The 17621-nt window shown below is 34.7% G+C and overlaps 2 protein-coding genes across 3 annotated transcripts in view; both read right to left on the bottom strand.

The window, feature by feature from the left end:
- Positions 1–13853, bottom strand: part of Ypel (Yippee-like) — a 164867-nt gene extending 151014 nt beyond the window's left edge. The window contains exon 1 of one of the 2 annotated variants that reach the window (XM_076122089.1): positions 13428–13853. In XM_076122089.1, coding sequence (XP_075978204.1) covers positions 13428–13439 — 12 coding nt within the window. In that variant the 5' untranslated portion in view covers positions 13440–13853. The remainder of the gene's footprint in view (positions 1–13427) is intronic. The other variant, XM_076122094.1, reaches the window with a different exon arrangement.
- Positions 13854–14760: 907 nt separating this feature from the next.
- Positions 14761–17284, bottom strand: CSN7 (COP9 signalosome subunit 7). Its single transcript, XM_076122032.1, has 4 exons — positions 16928–17284; positions 16144–16396; positions 15569–15789; positions 14761–15014 (listed from the first exon to the last, which is right to left on the bottom strand). Exons 1-4 carry the CDS (start codon positions 17120–17122, stop codon positions 14856–14858), a joined length of 828 nt encoding a protein of 275 aa, XP_075978147.1. The 5' UTR covers positions 17123–17284; the 3' UTR covers positions 14761–14855.
- Between the last annotated feature and the right edge of the window lie 337 nt (positions 17285–17621).

The following is a 17621-nucleotide window of genomic DNA, read 5'->3' as shown; positions in this document are numbered from 1 at the left end:
ATGTTTATTGGTAGGACAGTGTGAATGTGACAATAATTTTATTGCAATATTTAAGTTTTCATCGAGAAGGCATTACTTATAACCGGCGGCCGTGTATGATAGGATTTGAAGAATTTGAATGAAGCAATAGAAGTTTCGGAAATTCTGGAGATCGTAGCAAGTGGCGTTCTAAGATATCTACCCGATGATGGGAAGAGGCATGGTTTTATGTAATGTTTGTGTATTTTGTTCTAATTTTAATAAAACATGATAGACTGTTGGTGGGCGTTAGATTACGATCACAATCACGTAGACAGTAAATCCTACGAGTGTTATAAAAACTATTATAAAAATAGTGTAACCGCAGTTTGGTTAGCCAATGTAAGGTGATGGTTAAAAAACTCTTTTTAAGGTGAATCCTCCAGTACCAATACCAGACGTTAAACCATGATAAAGTGCTTCAAGCAGCTTAAAAAAAATGGCCACTACCCTTTAAAATTCTTATTAAGTATAAGAACCATTTAGTAATTTATTATTATGTGTACAAACCGCGATAGTTTAAAAACTTTAACCGTACCTACCACTATTTTGACCACTGACCATATTTCTTATGTTACAGAAATATATTACTTAAAATAGCTTTAACCGTACATAGAATATGTTATCACATTCTTGATAAGAACCCTTCACTCTGATAAGTTCCTTATAACTTTACCTTCTGTATTACAGGCATCCTTCAGCGAAACTTAGCTTCGCTGAAGGTGAGCCAATAAGTCACAATATACTGCCAGTGTACTGGCTTTGAAGGATTATCTATCTAAAGTTTGCAGTCAAGACACTGCATCATACTGCACTATGGAATAAATTATAAGCTGGAAGTAGGTTTGTTGGTGGAAACTTTTAGATATACAAAGTGCTAAGGGATTAACTGTAGTCATTATCGGTAAAAGTACAGCAAACCGAAACTGATATAAACGTCCATAATTTTTTTTTTTTTAATGTTTCCCGATCGCCCATCCCATATGTTGTTTGGAATATGTTAAATTCGAGAATGAGTCCCCTGATTCATATACCTCTAGTTATTGCTTATGAAACCTTTAATTTTGATTATAACAGTTAAAGATTTCATCACTAACATATTAGGTCGAGGAAAAAGTCTTTTCGCATCATAGTATGTATGAACTGGTAATAAAATCTCTTTGGCTTTAAGAATCACAAATGAGTACACGGTACATTAGGTTTCTTTCAGTGAGCTCGTGAGGTACCCAAATGTAGAGCTTTTTTGTGTAGAGAAAAGATTTTACTACAAGTTTATACATACTATAATGCGAAAATACTTTTTTCACGACCTAATATAACATCATTATAGACTCAATCACCACGAGTCATAGAACTTTACACCACTCTTAGACTACAAATAACATTGCTACAAACTTGGCTCAGTTACAATAACGGTTTAACACCATCAACTGCGTTTAATTGTTACAAGTAGCGTTATAACTTCTCAAAATGTATGGGAAACATATTTTTTCTCACTATTTATTACCAAATACACGTTATATTTTAATAAATACATACCATAAGTACTTATTACGAATAGTTTAATTGTTACGTGTGTTCAAGTACCGTAGTACTATTAAGATTTAACGCGATTACTATACATTCTACCATATTTGAGGCGTAATTAGTTTAGCTTAAAACAAGTTTTATTTCTCACTAAATACCGAATTAATTTTGAATAAGTATTATAGACGTGAAACTGTATTTGAAAGGCGTATTCACCTGTTAACAGGGGAATAAAGAACATAAAGATATTCAACGGATAAATAAACTATGTTTTTTGCAGGCGAAGCCACCTTTGACTTCCTGGGATAGAACCTATCACTCTGACAAATTTACCAAAATCGGCTTAGCTACAAAAATTACAATGATCGTGATACAGATTCTCACTTTTCTATTTATAATAACAGATAAGAAAAGCAAGGCAAGAAAAAAAGGACTTGTTTTTCCTTTTAACATTTTCAAAATAAAATTACATTTTCTAATACAAAATTTCCCGTGTAATATAATGTTCTAAAGCCATGTTCTATTTGTGTGCGCAATTCGAGTCCGGATTGACTTTCCCCTATCGGTGCATCTCCGCAGTGACGTCATCGCGACCCACATTCCAGGTCAAACAAGTTGCAGCCAGTATTTGGGTTACCGTCACACCAGAATATCACTTGAAAATACTCTAATGAAGGTAAATCTATATCTCCATATTACTATGACCATAAGAAAATAATAGAACAATATTTTGAGAGTTTGTATGTATTAAAAATAAATTAGTCACCTCTCAATGTACCTACCTATGTACAAAATAATTTGTCACCTTATACCGAAATTATTACCGGGCACGTTACCAAACGCTGGACTCCTATTGAGAATTATACTACTAATATTATAAATGCAACAGATTGTGAAAATGTATTTATGTATGTATGTATGTATGTATGGATGTTTGTTACTCTTTCACGCAAATGCTACTGAACCGATTACAATTACTGGCTTTGAAGGATTATCTATCTAAAGTTTGCAGTCAAGACACTGCATCATACTGCACTATGGAATAAATTATAAGCTGGAAGTAGGTTTGTTGGTAGAAACTTTTTGTTATACAAAGTGCCAAGCGATTTATTGTAGTCATTATCGGTAAAAAATACAGTTAACTGATATTGACGTCTATAAATAATATTGCAATATTTTAAAATGGATTGCTATCGGCCATCCCAGTATGTTGTTTGGAATATGTTAAATTCAAGAATCAGTCCCCTGATTCATGAAGCTATTGCTTATGAAACCTTTAATTTTGATTATAACAGATTTCATCACTAACATATTAGGCCGGGGAAAAAGTTTTTTCGCATTATAGTATGTATGAACTTGCAATAAAATCTCTTTGGCTTTAAGAATCACAAATGAGTACACGGTACATTAGGTTTCTTTCAGTGACCTCGTGAGGTACCCAAATATCGAGCTTGTTTGTGTAGAGAAAAGATTTTATTACAAGTTCATACATACTATAATGCGAAAAGACTTTTTCCCCGACCTAATATAACATCATTATAGACTCAATCACCACGAGTCATAGAACTTTACACCACTCTTAGACTACAAATAACATTGCTACAAACTTGGCTCAGTTACAATAACGGTTTAACACCATCAACTGCGTTTAATTGTTACAAGTAGCGTTATAACTTCTCAAAATGTATGGGAAACATATTTTTTCTCACTATTTATTACCAAATACACGTTATATTTTAATAAATACATACCATAAGTACTTATTACGAATAGTTTAATTGTTACGTGTGTTCAAGTACCGTAGTACTATTAAGATTTAACGCGATTACTATACATTCTAACATATTTGAGGCGTAATTAGTTTAGCTTAAAACAAGTTTTATTTCTCACTTACTACCGTACTCAATATTAGAAATTTTAAAGCATATTTGTACGTTCCTATTTCATTTGAAAACGGCGGAATCAATTTGGATAAAATTTGGTATTCTAGGGACGAATAAATTACATTTTTTTGCAGGCGTAACCACTTTTAACTTCTGTTCTATCATACACACATACTATCTTTCTTCAATAGGGGTAGGCAGAGATCATAGAACACAACTTGGTCAAATTCTTAAAAATTACCCTTGCCTCATTCACATCTATACATCTGTTCATACATACATAATTTTTTTTACCAAATCGGTCAAGTCAGTCAGTTTTCTGTCAAAAAATAACGATGAAGCATATTTAAATATAAACAGATAAACAAAGCCAAATACGAAAAAAGGACTTGTTTTTCCTTACTTTAGTACATTTTCTAAATAAAATTACATTTTCTAATGCAAAATTTCCCGTGTAATATAATGTTCTAAAGCCATGTTCTATTTGTGTGCGCAATTCGAGTCCGGATTGACTTTCCCCTATCGGTGCATCTCCGCAGTGACGTCATCGCGACCCACATTCCAGGTCAAACAAGTTGCAGCCAGTATTTGGGTTACCGTCACACCAGAATATCACTTGAAAATACTCTAATGAAGGTTAATCTATATCTCTATACTATATCCTATACTTCCTACTAATATTATAAATGCGAAAGTTTGTGAGAATGTATGTATGGATGTTTGTTACTCTTTCACGCAAATGCTACTGAACCGATTACGATGAAATTTGGTATATAGGTAGTTAAAGACCCAGAATAACACATAGGCTTTTTATCCCGACGTTCCTGAGGGATCGGGGTATAAATGGGAAGGGCTTCCACGCGGACGAAGTCGCGGGCGGTCTCTAGTAGTACATACTATTACAATGAGACAATTTTTCCAGATTATACCTATGTATAAGGGGCAGTAATTTCTGATTTGTTTCAATTCAATATAGAAGTATAATAAATCTAGATTAAAACCCAATTTCACTACTTTGTAATGCATTCATTTATCACATGGTTAATGGTTATCCTATTGTCCAAATTGTTAAAGCCGCCCAAGGTCTGCCTGCCACACTTTATGTGGAAACTGCTGAACCGATTTCAATGAAATTTACCATTAAAATAGTTGAAGACTCGTGATGAAGCATAGAGTACCTTTGGAGATCAACCCTTAAGTTACCAAAACAAGGGATTAAACTTAGTTCATAATAATATGAGTGTTTATTACGCTTTTCCGACTGAACCGACTTTGAAGAAATGTAGCATGAAGGGATTTACCGACCGGGGAAAAGGATACTTGGTGATAAAAATATCAAATCATTGCATATTACTCCAATAAAAAATCCATCCAAGGTTGTTCAAGAACTAAGTCCACTTTACAACCTAAACCAAAGTTTGTTAAAAACTGATAAATATAAGTACTCATAAAACAGAACGTTATTATGATTTGAGTGTGTAACGTACTAATAAAATGGAGATTTTTATTAACAACCAACACTTTACGACAGTGTATCTACATTTATTTCATCGTAAAGATGATTCGTGAGTGAATTTCTTATGAAAAAACATCCAAAACACATAATCTGACCGCATCTGAATATTACCATACGGATTAAGACTCACAAATATTAGGTCGGGGAAAAAGTCTTTTCGCATTACAGTATGTATGAACTTGTAATTAAATATTTTCTCTTCACAAAAAAGCTCGATATTTGGGTACCTCACGAGGTCACTGAAGGAAACCTAATGAACCGTGTACTCATTTGTGATTCTTGAAACCAAAGAGATTTTATTACAAGTTCATACATACTATAATGCGAAAATACTTTTTCTCCAACCTAATACATAAGTACTTAAGCTGATTTAAATATCGCGACTTTTTGGCAATAGGTACTCTAGCAAACTAATTCCAGAAAGTTTTCCATATATCCCGTTGCAATAATTTCCTTTCATCAAAATTTTACAGATCTATGCTAGTACATGCTGAATATAAGTAGATCTCGTGTCATCTTTGCTTCGGCCCCTGACTCTGTCAATCGCATCCAGACATGAACTGCTAAAATACAATAGCTGTCTTCGCGTTTTAGAAGATCCTTGACACTCTCACCCCCGGTTTCTGAGTACATTTAGCGATAGTTTATTTATTCAAAACCGTTTTTTTATATGAGTTTCAACGCTATTGAATAGATAAACTACCGCTTAATGTACCTCAGAAACCGTGGGTCAATCATCTGTTCATCCAGACATCACCTGCTGAAATAACCTAATCGATGTCTTACTTCAGAAAACTACTTTAACAATTCACACATAAATCTATTTATTATACTTACTACCAACGTCTTTATAAAACTTTATCATATCAGCGTACTCACATCGTCGAGGCACCCATTATTACGTTACTTTTATGTTTTATCCCATCAAAATCAAGTTTTATAGCAGAAACATTATCTTGAGGCGGCACAAACGCGTTTTAACAAGCATGACGCGCGATTACGTTCATCTTTTATACAGCCAGGCTTTTATCTACGCTCCGATCGCTCAATTCAAGGCCTACCACTAGAATAAAGTTCAACGTCTTGAGGATACAATACCTATTTATAATGTGTATACATGGAGAAAGAAAAAGTATTCTTTCTTTGCGAAATGAGAAGATTTCGGAAGAAAAAATGCTTTTCTAACACACTGCCAACCAAAAGGTAAAGGTAGAACGTAACTTGCTCCTAGACTTTTTGGAAAGCATGAAACAAATGTTTCAAAGTTATTTGCAACAGCTATTTTGAGTTCAATACACAAGTTATTGAACAATATTTTCTATATAGCCATTTCTTCTACAGTTACTAATGGCAAAGAATTTGATAACCATACAATAGTAGCAGGTTACCTAACGAGACAAAGAATACCCTTCACGAAAACTCATATCAAACAGTGAATTTTACATCACAAAATGGACCTTAATCGCGTACAATTTTCCTCGCATTACCATCGAAACGCAGTCAAGTATACGACATCCGACGGTAGTTGTTGAATTGCTGCAGTTTCAAACTTTTCACAACTCCTTTACATTCCGCGCGAATACTGGGGCCGTATGAAAACTTCGCCACGAATCCGCCACCTACGGTAACTTAACACAAGAAAAATAACTCTTACAAAACTGTCGTAACAAATGATCTATTGCTACAAACTATGTAATGTTATTCACTGAAAAATATCGTATTTTGACTTTTCAGTGCTCTTTCTTTTCGTTCATGGACGAGTTAACAGACAAACATATTATGAACTGAAAATAATGGGACCTGAAACATTTGCGGAGGACAGATTTGTTCTATATGATAATGACATATGTTTCGTGGACCAGAAAGATGCTTGAACTATGTGCCACATCTTATATTTCATCTCGTCACGATCTTTCATCCAACCAATGTTAACAAACTGGCATGTAACTAAATTACTGGGCAATTCAATCTTTTAGCCGTCAAACTAAATAGGACTCCAAGCCACCACAAACCCTAAAAATACTCCTACCTCTCAGAGACTTCAACAAATTAAATCTAAATTACAACAAAGACTAGCATCTTTCGCATTGTTACCTTCTACTAAAACACCGACAATATTTAACCACACAAACATTTGATACAGCACAAACAATAGTATCAAACAATCAACATGGAGGAGCAGACGGCTGGTCGTTGCACTCCGTCACAGGCACACAATAAATGTTTAAATGACTGAAACTTGAGACGTGGTGCGTGCTTTCAAATACACTGTGGTTTCCACACCTTGCACTAAGCATGAAACCACATATTTAAATATACCACTTCCTATGGGTATTATTCTCTTATTTGTCGTAATTTGTAGGCATTATTGTTTCTAACCAAAAAAATTAAAGTATGCAGACAATTTAATATGGATTGAAAGTGGGACTTATCGTGTGATGTTAAAATTAGGCAGTCACGATTGAATATGGATTAAAAAAAAAGATTTTATACCAATATTGGGTAATTTTCTGTTAATCCGAGAATATCTCCAGGTTTCTAGCAAAGTAAATTAGTGGCAAAATCTACCAAAATGCAACATAAAGTATGAAACGTAGTGTAGTGTACCTATAATTATGTAATTATTCTAATTATTAGAATAATTACAGATAGGATCTTAGCTCTCCATGAAATGTCATTTGTTATTGTGTTTTTTGAACATTATTTCGGTGGTTGGTATTATTTTTAAGAAATCAATAAAACAAATATATTAGGTACGTAGAAAAACTATTGTTACGTAAAACACATCATCACGATTCTAGCATCGTGTGGTATTTTATTTTCTTCGTTTCCATTTCCTTAATAAGAAAGTGCCGAGACAAGGCATTAATGATGTTATGTGGCTGAAGAAAAACGTGAGAGATTCTGTCACGCATGTGTTAACAGTTCCTATTCGCTATTAGATGTCGATATGCTTTAACAGGCAACAAAAAAAATTAAAACGAATGTACAACTCTATTAATTTCCCTTTGTTACTAGCTGATCCCTGTAGCTCTAAAACTAGCGGCCCGCCCCGGGTTTTAATGGGTTAACCTTAACCATTTATACACTGAAACCTTCTTTGAGAATCACTCTATTTATTGGAGAAAATTGCTCGAAAATCTGTTAAGTAGATTTTGAGTTTATCGCGAACAGAGAGACAGTCGCGTCGAGCAACGTTGTTTTATAAAATGTAGTAAAAAGGTTACTTTCTGTTCGACCGTGAATCTTTAATTATTTCCGTGGAAAATTTAATCAAAATGTATTGAATAATGTTGATCTGTCAAAGAAGAATTTCAAAGCAACTTTACCACATGTAGCAAACTACAACCAAGGAATGCAAAAAACGAACATTTTCAATGTTAACAAAACAAAATTAAAAAATGAAAAATGTCAGGTATTCTGTTACAAAACGATTAAGTTTTATTTCCATTGTTTTTTTACACTCTCCAGAAAGTGGGTCAATTTAGTACCGCCTTAAATGTGTATTTTCATTTTGTTCAACTCCTTGATTTGATGCGTTCCTTGTATCAAGTCAAGTTGGTGCCAAGTACTGCCGTTGGAAACTTACCAACAGTAACGCAATTTCATTGTCTTTCTTTAAATTATTTTTGTCCATTAAAGAAACAACTGGAGGGGGACGGGGTGAATTGTGGAATGAAAGATCTTTTTGGTAACCAGGGTACTGACCACTTTCAATCAAAAGTTTGCTAGAGCCCGACAGACCCTCGCTTCCTCCCTGAAGCGGGAAATGCAGTAATGCGTTTTCCTGACAAAAAAAAAGGCCGAGAAATCTTGTTTTATGTTTGACCCGTATTATGAAAAAATACGCATAACGACTTAATGTATTCTGCTGAAAGACAACCGTCGCACTAATAATTTATCTTGTAAATAGTATAAAAACAACATTATAAATCAAAATCTATGCCGAATTACTATGTACCAATATTTTGACTGCTTTTTACGAGAGCTTGGAGCATTGAATACTTTCAATGGCCACATTAGATAATATTTTTGCTTAGTATCACAAAAGTAGTTCATTTCTTCCATACATCTCTTCTAGGGAATCATATTAATCTAAGTTGAAAGGAGGACAAGAGGATTCCTATTGTGGAGGTAATTGAGACCGAACAGTACACTGCTCGGTGCCTTTTACGGTTTCTTATTCTTATGTGAACATTCATCTTTCCATAGCATTTATTCTAGACGCGGGAGACCCAAACGGAGATGGAAGATGACCTGGACGCATTTGAGAAGGACTAACTGGATTTTGCCACCGATAGGGGCATTTGGAAGGGAAGGGGAGGAGGGCTTTGCCCAGCAGTAGGACACTCAAACAGGCAAAAAAAATAAGAAAAATATTTAAAAACAAAAAAAAGTATTTATATCAGTAATCCTTTCGAATATTTTATGATTAAAACTTTGTTCTTGCAACATAGTAATGTCGAAATAGATACTTAGATACTTTACATCCTGACAACATCACTCGTAGACAGACATTTACCTACTGTCAAATTACACGCGAGCTCCACCTTCTTAGCGCGATCAGAAGCTGTACAGACATGACAGCTAAAACTATGCCAGTTTTGTTGTTAGAAAAGGATATAGCTTTACGTACTCTATAGCATTGTCCCTTGCCTATGATATAATTTGGATCGCTTTGACATTTCTTGTACATAATAAGACTTATTTAAGAGCCAGTTTCTTTCTATTATTGGCGTCATAGATACAGACATTTTTAATTCTCTGTCAAAGATTACTGATAGATTGTTATCCTTTATTAATACGTCAAAATAATCTTACTGGTTTTGGTGGGAACCCATTTAGGGATAGCAAATTTATAAATAAATAAATAATAAAAGAGTTATAGGAAACTTAAGGAAACGAAGTACGATACAATGACAGATAATATTTGTATATCTCTATAGAAAGTAAACAGTGGATAGAAAACGGCCCTAAGTCTATACCAACAGCAAACCATGCCACAAAAACTAACATCAAAATGTTTACCCGCGCGAGTCGGTCAGTATGCAACCACGCGTTCTATAATAAGCATCGCAACAAAACTGGGTTACTTTGAACTAATCTCATATAACTAGCGAGGAAGTGCAGTGACATAACAGCTTTACCTACATATGACGTCACAAGTCCTCGTATCTCATTACTGCACGTTATGGAAGCCGGACAGGTGCACTTATGAGCTGGCTTCTGTAATATGACGTTTTCTTTCGATATTTGTATTGACATGTGTTGACGTTTAAATGTAGGACGCGTAAGGAAACACAAATTACATTGGTGAGAAGAGTTTAGCAGATATCCTTCAGTTCAGTGTGGGATTCAAGACTGACGGCAAATCGATGGAAGAAGATGAAAAACTTTTCCATACAAATGTATGGAAAAGTCATTGTTTGTTACTGCCAGTATAGCTGCCATTGTTTCCATCAGATAGATTATCCCACACTTCTCCGTAATTCACGAAACTGGTCCTAAGAAGCCTTTACCTCTTCTCTGATAACCTTGGTCGAAAGAAAATCTAAACTGACGATTAATAGATTCTATTAAAAATCTGAATTCTGTGAAGAAGAGGTCTGAGAATCTTTCCACCGTTTTTAGCGCTACAACATGGCTTACGATAGCCCGAAATCGAATAGCTGAAAGAGCTTCAACTTTGGACCATGTCCAAAACTCTTCAAACCTCATACTTGCTTAACTCCTCAAAAGGAAGAACAGAAATAGCTCTAGAAGACTCTTGACGATGTTCAAAACTCCGCATACATTTACTTAACTCCCGTTTTTTCCATTAAACATTTTTCAATAATCAACAATATAAGTACTAAGTAGTTAATAGTCTTTAGGGTTGTCAATTTAGAAAACCGAAGTAAGGTTTCATATAGCAAATACAACAAAACATCTACTTATAATTGATACCTGGTATCTTGATGAAGCAATAATCAGCCATAAAAACATTAAGACAATGTACATATTCATTTCGGCTCTACAGTTATCATGTAACAAAGAAATGTAAGAATTGATATGATAACCGTCTCATAATACGTTACTGCGCCGAGTATGTCCGATTATGCCATTATCCTCTCGTGACAATTGTTAACCGGATGTTTTGTGCTCGAACATGATATGCACTCGTGTACACACAACGTAATATCGTGACTTTTCTTTAAAGAGTGGATAGCACGAAATACCTTTAGCGGTAAGATGCCTGCTGTAGTTTTTAAGATGTTTCTTAGCCTGTAACCCTCTATTAGTCATATTCTAAATGGGCTTTTTTTTGATTCGACATGAGAACAAATATCCAACAAAATCGATGTCCTTTAATTTTCGATCGCGTTTAAGACACGTTACATTTTAATATTAAATTAGAGGCCTTTGTGATCAAGCCAGCAATGGCATAAACAAACTGCTCGAGAGTCATTAAGGTTATTAAAGGTATTAAGAATGAACTATCATAATTAACAAATTGCTTTCAATAGGTGCATCATGTACCTACCTATACTGGATTAATAAAAAAACTTTTTAAAACACCTAGTTATGCCTTTTACGATGCATTCTGAATCTTCAATTAACATTGTTACCTGACAAAAAAGACGGTAAACGCTTGATTTTTTATCGAAGACTATAGATATAGTATAGGGTTCAAAATTCCCACAGTTGATGCTTGAATAATTCTGTTAGATATTATTGTTTATTCTACTGCTATAGGGGGCAAGTTTACAACCACAAACCACTGGGCAGACTTCCAAACTTTGAATTTTCGAATTGAACTCAGTCATCGGACTATTAGCAACTGCTGCTTTTTACGTTTACTAATTATTTTTTTGATATTTCCGTAATTTTTGGGCTAAAGAATCAGTAGACCATTTTCATCTTTGATGACAGCAAGAACTTAGTTTTTTCTTCAGTATATGTAGATTTATTTAGATAGCAAAGAGCCGTCCGCGTCCCGAGCCGAAAAGAATAAATACTAATGTATTAACATCCACTATAATAACTACTTCTACATTATTAGCAACCACTCTTGATTGCTGAAACATCCCTGTTCTCCCCATTTAACTATTCACGTTTCGTTTCATGATAGAGTTTTCCCTCGGTAACTTTACGATAGATCCCTATCACGTAAATGTGTCGTCTACAGCCACAAAAAAACTAGCTGTTAATTTCCCCTGTGCCGCTGAAAACTTTTAATATAAACGCATACGTTTGTGCTCACAATACAGTAAAAATTGCACAACTTTTAATACACTCGTCAAACGAGAAAACCAATAAAGGAAACTTGCCGTAGGTACCTAAATGTAGGAATTATTTCTGCTCCTACGCCCAAGTTTCACAAAGGATCTAACTTCACCGATGCATGCTCCAAGTTTCCTCAACCATACCATAGCTTGTTCAAATGATAACTTACAAGACAAGTGTTTGAACGTTAAAATGAGATATGTGTCTGGTTTCTATTGCAACATCTACATTTCGCCAGTACTTCTAGAAATTTCCAATTGTCGAGTCAGTCCATTTCATAAAATTGATTTACTACAAGTGCTGTAGCAACTACCAGATAAAACTGGTTAGAAATATGATAGTCCGATGTGTGAAACGGCGTGTTTTATTCGTTCAAATGTAGCTACGTTAGTGTGTTAAGGTCACAATCATTTCAATACTTATCTAAAGCGCTTTAACAAATAGGTACTGGGTATTCAAGCTTTTTGTGAGCATTTAATGTTGTTGGCTCGCAGCCAGTTTTCCCTAAACGTTCCGTAACAACAGATACTGCTGGAAGGTTATTTTGTAATTCGCTTTACCTGATTTTTTATCAAACACCAGGGCTTTCATAAATTATTTATTGTATTGCGCGACAAAGAATCGGTCGCGTGCTCGCCGCCTTTGATGTTACACTTCAGTTAGGTAGGGCAATAAAACATCCTTTATAGAGCTGTTATTTGGTTAAAGGGATAGGTGTAACAAAAGGTTGAAAAAGAGCGAATAGCCGAGGGTCGGTGGAATAATGTAATCTGTAATGCAAGGCGCGCGCGCGGGACCAGTCTGACTAGTTGCTCGCTCCGCCCCGCGCTCCCCGCGCGAACAGCTGACAGCTCCAACAACAAAGAACATCAACCCAACTCGCACACAAACATAACACGCTACATACAACACACAAAACATCATTATTACTACAAGTACATGAGAATGTATCGATTCTAATCCATTGACTGAGCGAATAAATTGATGTATTGAGTAGATATTTCGTGACAAACTATTTGTATCGTTCATTTTGTAACTCCAAACATTCCAAATGATGCATGTTTTGTCAGGCATATGCGCAGCAATCGAATATCATTATAGCACAGCTACATGACAACCGATCAGAGTATTGAGTAAACAGTGTTGACCATGAATATCGGCCGTCCTACGTGAAAGATGAATATATACGACCTAACAAAGGGCAACCTAGTACTTGCCTTTCTGTTCATCCAATACACGAAGGCCCTCGAGTTGTGGCACTCCGGTGAACAAGAGTCTCTTTGTATAACAGTATTGTCTATTAATTATTATGATTTATCACGGTATCATTGTGTAAAACGCGACGGTCACTTGTGTCGTAGTTTTTCACTGTTCCGTTGCTATGGTGCTGTGAATTATCACGACACTCGGTTTAGAAACCTTTTTATTTGCGACAGTAACGTCGTAAGTACTTTACATGATCAATGTTTACGATACAATACATTTTATGTGTTATTTACATCACTATTTAGAGGCCTGCGAATGTGATAATCGTTGCACTGCCTGCGCACTTTATTTGCTGCGCTTCTGCGTCAACAAAACAGTCTCGGTACTTCATGTCGGGCAAACTCGCCGCTTCACTTCGCTGGAGATTCGCCCTCTCGGTCGCTAGCCTAGAACACCACGCAGTTTTGTCCTACTCCCACATTTGACGTTTTGTTCGTTGGGTTGCAGCATCTAAGTCTACAAAATCTATTATTTTGGGGTAGAATCTAATCCAGTTATGTTTATTTCAGATAGACATAGACATAACTGACATAAGTAAAGTGCCTAACAAATGATTTTACAGTTTACGTTATTAGCATACACTTTTCAAGAAAATAGTTAGACGCCTGATGTGATGATTTAGCAACGAATGTATACTCAAACAATTTGATTTCAAAAATTCAAAAATAATGATATCTTAAGTAGCTTCAAATAGAATTGCTCTTAGAAAAGATTAGGAGAATCATCAATTGTTATTATTTTAACGATTCAGCAATAGATTAAAATGAGTTTGTTTGGGGATTAAGAATGTTTGCGTGAATCTCTGAATGAATTATAAAAAATAGGGCTCCTATTTTTCACTATTCTGGAGTCGCTTCGATTACGTACATAATAATTGTTGGCTCTTTCTGTTTTCCTTTGCTCATAGTTATCATGTTTTCTCAAAGAAAATATTAGATAAAAGATAGCTTACCTATATTTCTAATTTTCTATTTTGAATACAAAATATTCGAAGAGTTGTCAAAATGTCATCAGTGTTACCCTATAATTTATTTAATCATAGTGGTAGTTTTCAGCCTGACATTTCTCTCAACAGAAAACTATCAGCTGTTCTATTGGAAAGTTATGTTTTTATTTAGCTCTGATTTCATGTCGGATGATTACTTTGTTTTTGAAGTATCGCATAACTACAAAGTCTCGTACTCTAGAGGTGGCGTACATCTAATATTTGAATATTGAAGTGGAGATTAATTAGAACATCATGCTTAAGTCGGAAAGGGGTATTCAAACAAAAATAAAAAACCGAAAAAAAGAGAATGAGTAGCATACTTAGAGTTTATTAACAGACAGTATCACAAATTACATTTTTTTTTATATCTATGATTACAGGATGGCTGGGGTTATGTGTTCTTTTGCCAGAACTTCGCGGCGTTACGCGGGTGATGCGTTTTGCCTTTGCCAGAGTTCTTTTTCGGTGCAGAATGTGTCTCCGTACAACCACCCGATGCCGAGTCTTCGCTCTCTGCCTGAGTTTTCAGCGTTTTCTTTATGTAAATGATCTGAAAATTTACATTTACAGAAAGTAGCTTTGCTTTTAAAGTATGACCGATTTTAAATCAATCAATGCTGTGGTTTGGTGGACTGGAGTAGCTTCCAAATAGTTTTTTGTAAACCAAAAAGCATATGAAAATGAGATCAAAATAAAAAGTACTTCTTACTATACTTTTTACAACTTATTCTACTTCAGTCCAGCATTGTAAAATATAATTAGGATTATTAATTAGTAAGCTTAACTTTCTAAAACTTATAGGCATGCAATTGTTAAGATGGCCATCACACCATATTATGAGAGATCACAGCTTTTTTTAATGTTTTAAACCTTCAAAAATACCCAACAACTAACAGTGGCATGCCTAGACATTAGGGTTTTTAATCACAATAAATACCTAAATCGAAATAAATTTACAATTTTCTTTGGCATTCTTAATAAATTATACTTAATTCTAATTGTTTTGATTTCACATTAGTAAGTAAAATAATACATTTAAGCCATGTTAGTTTTATTCATTGAGACATGTCTGTTAAGTGCGCAGAATACTTTCATAAAACAAACCTCTTGTTCAATAGCCTGTTGGTGTCGGATAGCCCTTTGCTTATGGTGGTTGGCTCTCTGTATGTGTCTGTCTACAGAGCTGAGGACGGTCTCGCAGGCATTGCACCAGTCAGCCAGTACGTCAGCGATGGATGCCGCGTCCTCGAGGCGCGCGTCCCGGCCGAGAGCGACGTCGACCTCCACACGCTTGCATTCTTGATCCAACTTGCCATGGATTATGTCTGGAAAGAGGTGAGATCGGGTATATGAATTAGTATTCTGTTTTATTGGCAAAAATAAATAAATGTTTAAAAAGGATGACATCAAATTTTATTTTGTGATTTTTTTCTTAAATTACTGGGATAAAATCAGTACAGCTGAAAATATGTTTAGATATCAAAATTTAACTTCAACATTACTGTTTTTATAGAAGCAGAAGTCGATAGACTCTCAATAGAAGCATGGGTACTCTTCAGCTATAATTTTAAAAAAGTCGTGAGTACAATAAATAATAGAGATCCTTAATTTAAGGCGTAAAGATAGAATATAATTGATCAATAAGAATACGTAAGAAAATGGTTATAAAACTATCTCACCTGCATAAATAGCTTCAATAATAAGATCTTCCAAGTCCCTAACATTCTTGATATCAAGTTCTTTGAGCAATACACTGTAAGGGATGCACTTTTCTTGAGTGGCAAGAGTTGCAATAGTTAAGTGTTGCAACTTCTTGCATTGAGCGGGAGTCAGTTCTAGATAGTCTGACTTATTCTCAAGATAGTCTTTGTATGTTCCATATGCAAAGAGGTTGAGAGTCCTGAAGTGAGGAGCATATGTGCCGACTTCAAGCTGAAATTATAGACATGTTGGTTAGAAATTATTCTGATTAGATAGGGGGTTTGCAAAGTATTGTAGATTTGGTTTATTCTACAATCATAGTTAAAATTCAGTGTTTCAGATGTTTACTGTATAATTTGTGATATCAGAGTCTTTGAAACATTAAAAATATGTTCGTTTTATAAGGCACAAGATGCAATCATAATCAAAGACAAAGGGTTTAAAAATAAATAAAATGTGTGCAATGAAAACATTTGGCCAGTGCATTTAAAACTAGTAGATTACAAAAGGAATTAGTTTTAAATGGTATTCTAGAACTTTATCTAATCTAAAACACGAACTACATATTTTATAGTCATCCTATGTTCAGTCCTAAGAAACAAACTTACGAAATACCTACACATACACAACAAATATTTAGTCATAAACTAAAACCATGAGCACGAGCATAGTTTGCTTTGCTAAAATCGATAATTTAACAAGAAATGACGCTATATCAGATTCATAGTTACAATAGTAGTCGCAAAAAGAAAAAAAGATAACCTCCTTGATATTCGGCATTTCGAGGAGTTCACCAAATACGTGAACACCGGGGGCATCCAAAACTTGCTTTATAAGCTCTGCACATGCTGATCCCTTTGCTCCTTTAGCTAACAACACAAACTGTTCCAAAGGGTGGTTGGTAGAAAACGATAACAATGAAGATGGTTCATCTCTGTCCATTGACATCGGATTCATGGCGTCTGTTGTAATATTAACTACTTTCTCACGAAATTTAAATTTATCTACAGTCTTAACGTTAACTCATATAATGTTGAACTTTGCGAACAGCTTATTTTATATTTTACGACGATCGAATTTACAAGTTGGTGAGATTGACAAATTCGATGATTTTATTTTGACAGTTAGGTCATTTACGTTTAGTGAAGTGCCCATACGAAATTGAGACGAATAATTTTGCACCAAAACTGTTCACTGTAAATTGAACATAAAAGAGACGAAATATTCTTTCGTCATTTTGCCGAATTTTGTATACGAAAATAGGTATCAATATAAAAAGTAAACAAAACTTCCAAAAGAATTAAAAAATTGTGGTACACAAATCATAGACACAAAAGTATTTTGGAACTTTTAAAGTAATTTTTCTTGACTTGTTTAAATTTTGCAGTTAACTCTACAGGTAAAAGTAAGCTTAAACAGTGAAACTTTAGTCAATTTACGTTTTAGTAAATAATAT

Source organism: Anticarsia gemmatalis, chromosome 13 (assembly GCF_050436995.1).
Source record: "Anticarsia gemmatalis isolate Benzon Research Colony breed Stoneville strain chromosome 13, ilAntGemm2 primary, whole genome shotgun sequence".
In the NCBI taxonomy this organism is placed as follows: Eukaryota; Metazoa; Arthropoda; class Insecta; order Lepidoptera; family Erebidae; genus Anticarsia; species Anticarsia gemmatalis.
The sequence above is the reverse complement of the archived record's forward strand: the minus strand, read 5'-3'. Positions and strand labels throughout refer to the sequence as shown.

What these genes read in the sequence shown, in the direction of transcription:
- CSN7 (XM_076122032.1), bottom strand. Translation starts at nt 17,122, where the DNA reads ATGAATCCGATGTCAATGGACAGAGATGAACCATCTTCATTGTTATCG. An exon ending in AAATGCCGAATATCAAGGAG is followed by an intron (nt 16,397 to 16,927) that starts GTTATCTTTTTT and finishes CTATAATTTCAG; the next exon opens with CTTGAAGTCGGCACATATGC. An exon ending in TATTGAAGCTATTTATGCAG is followed by an intron (nt 15,790 to 16,143) that starts GTGAGATAGTTT and finishes ACCTCTTTCCAG; the next exon opens with ACATAATCCATGGCAAGTTG.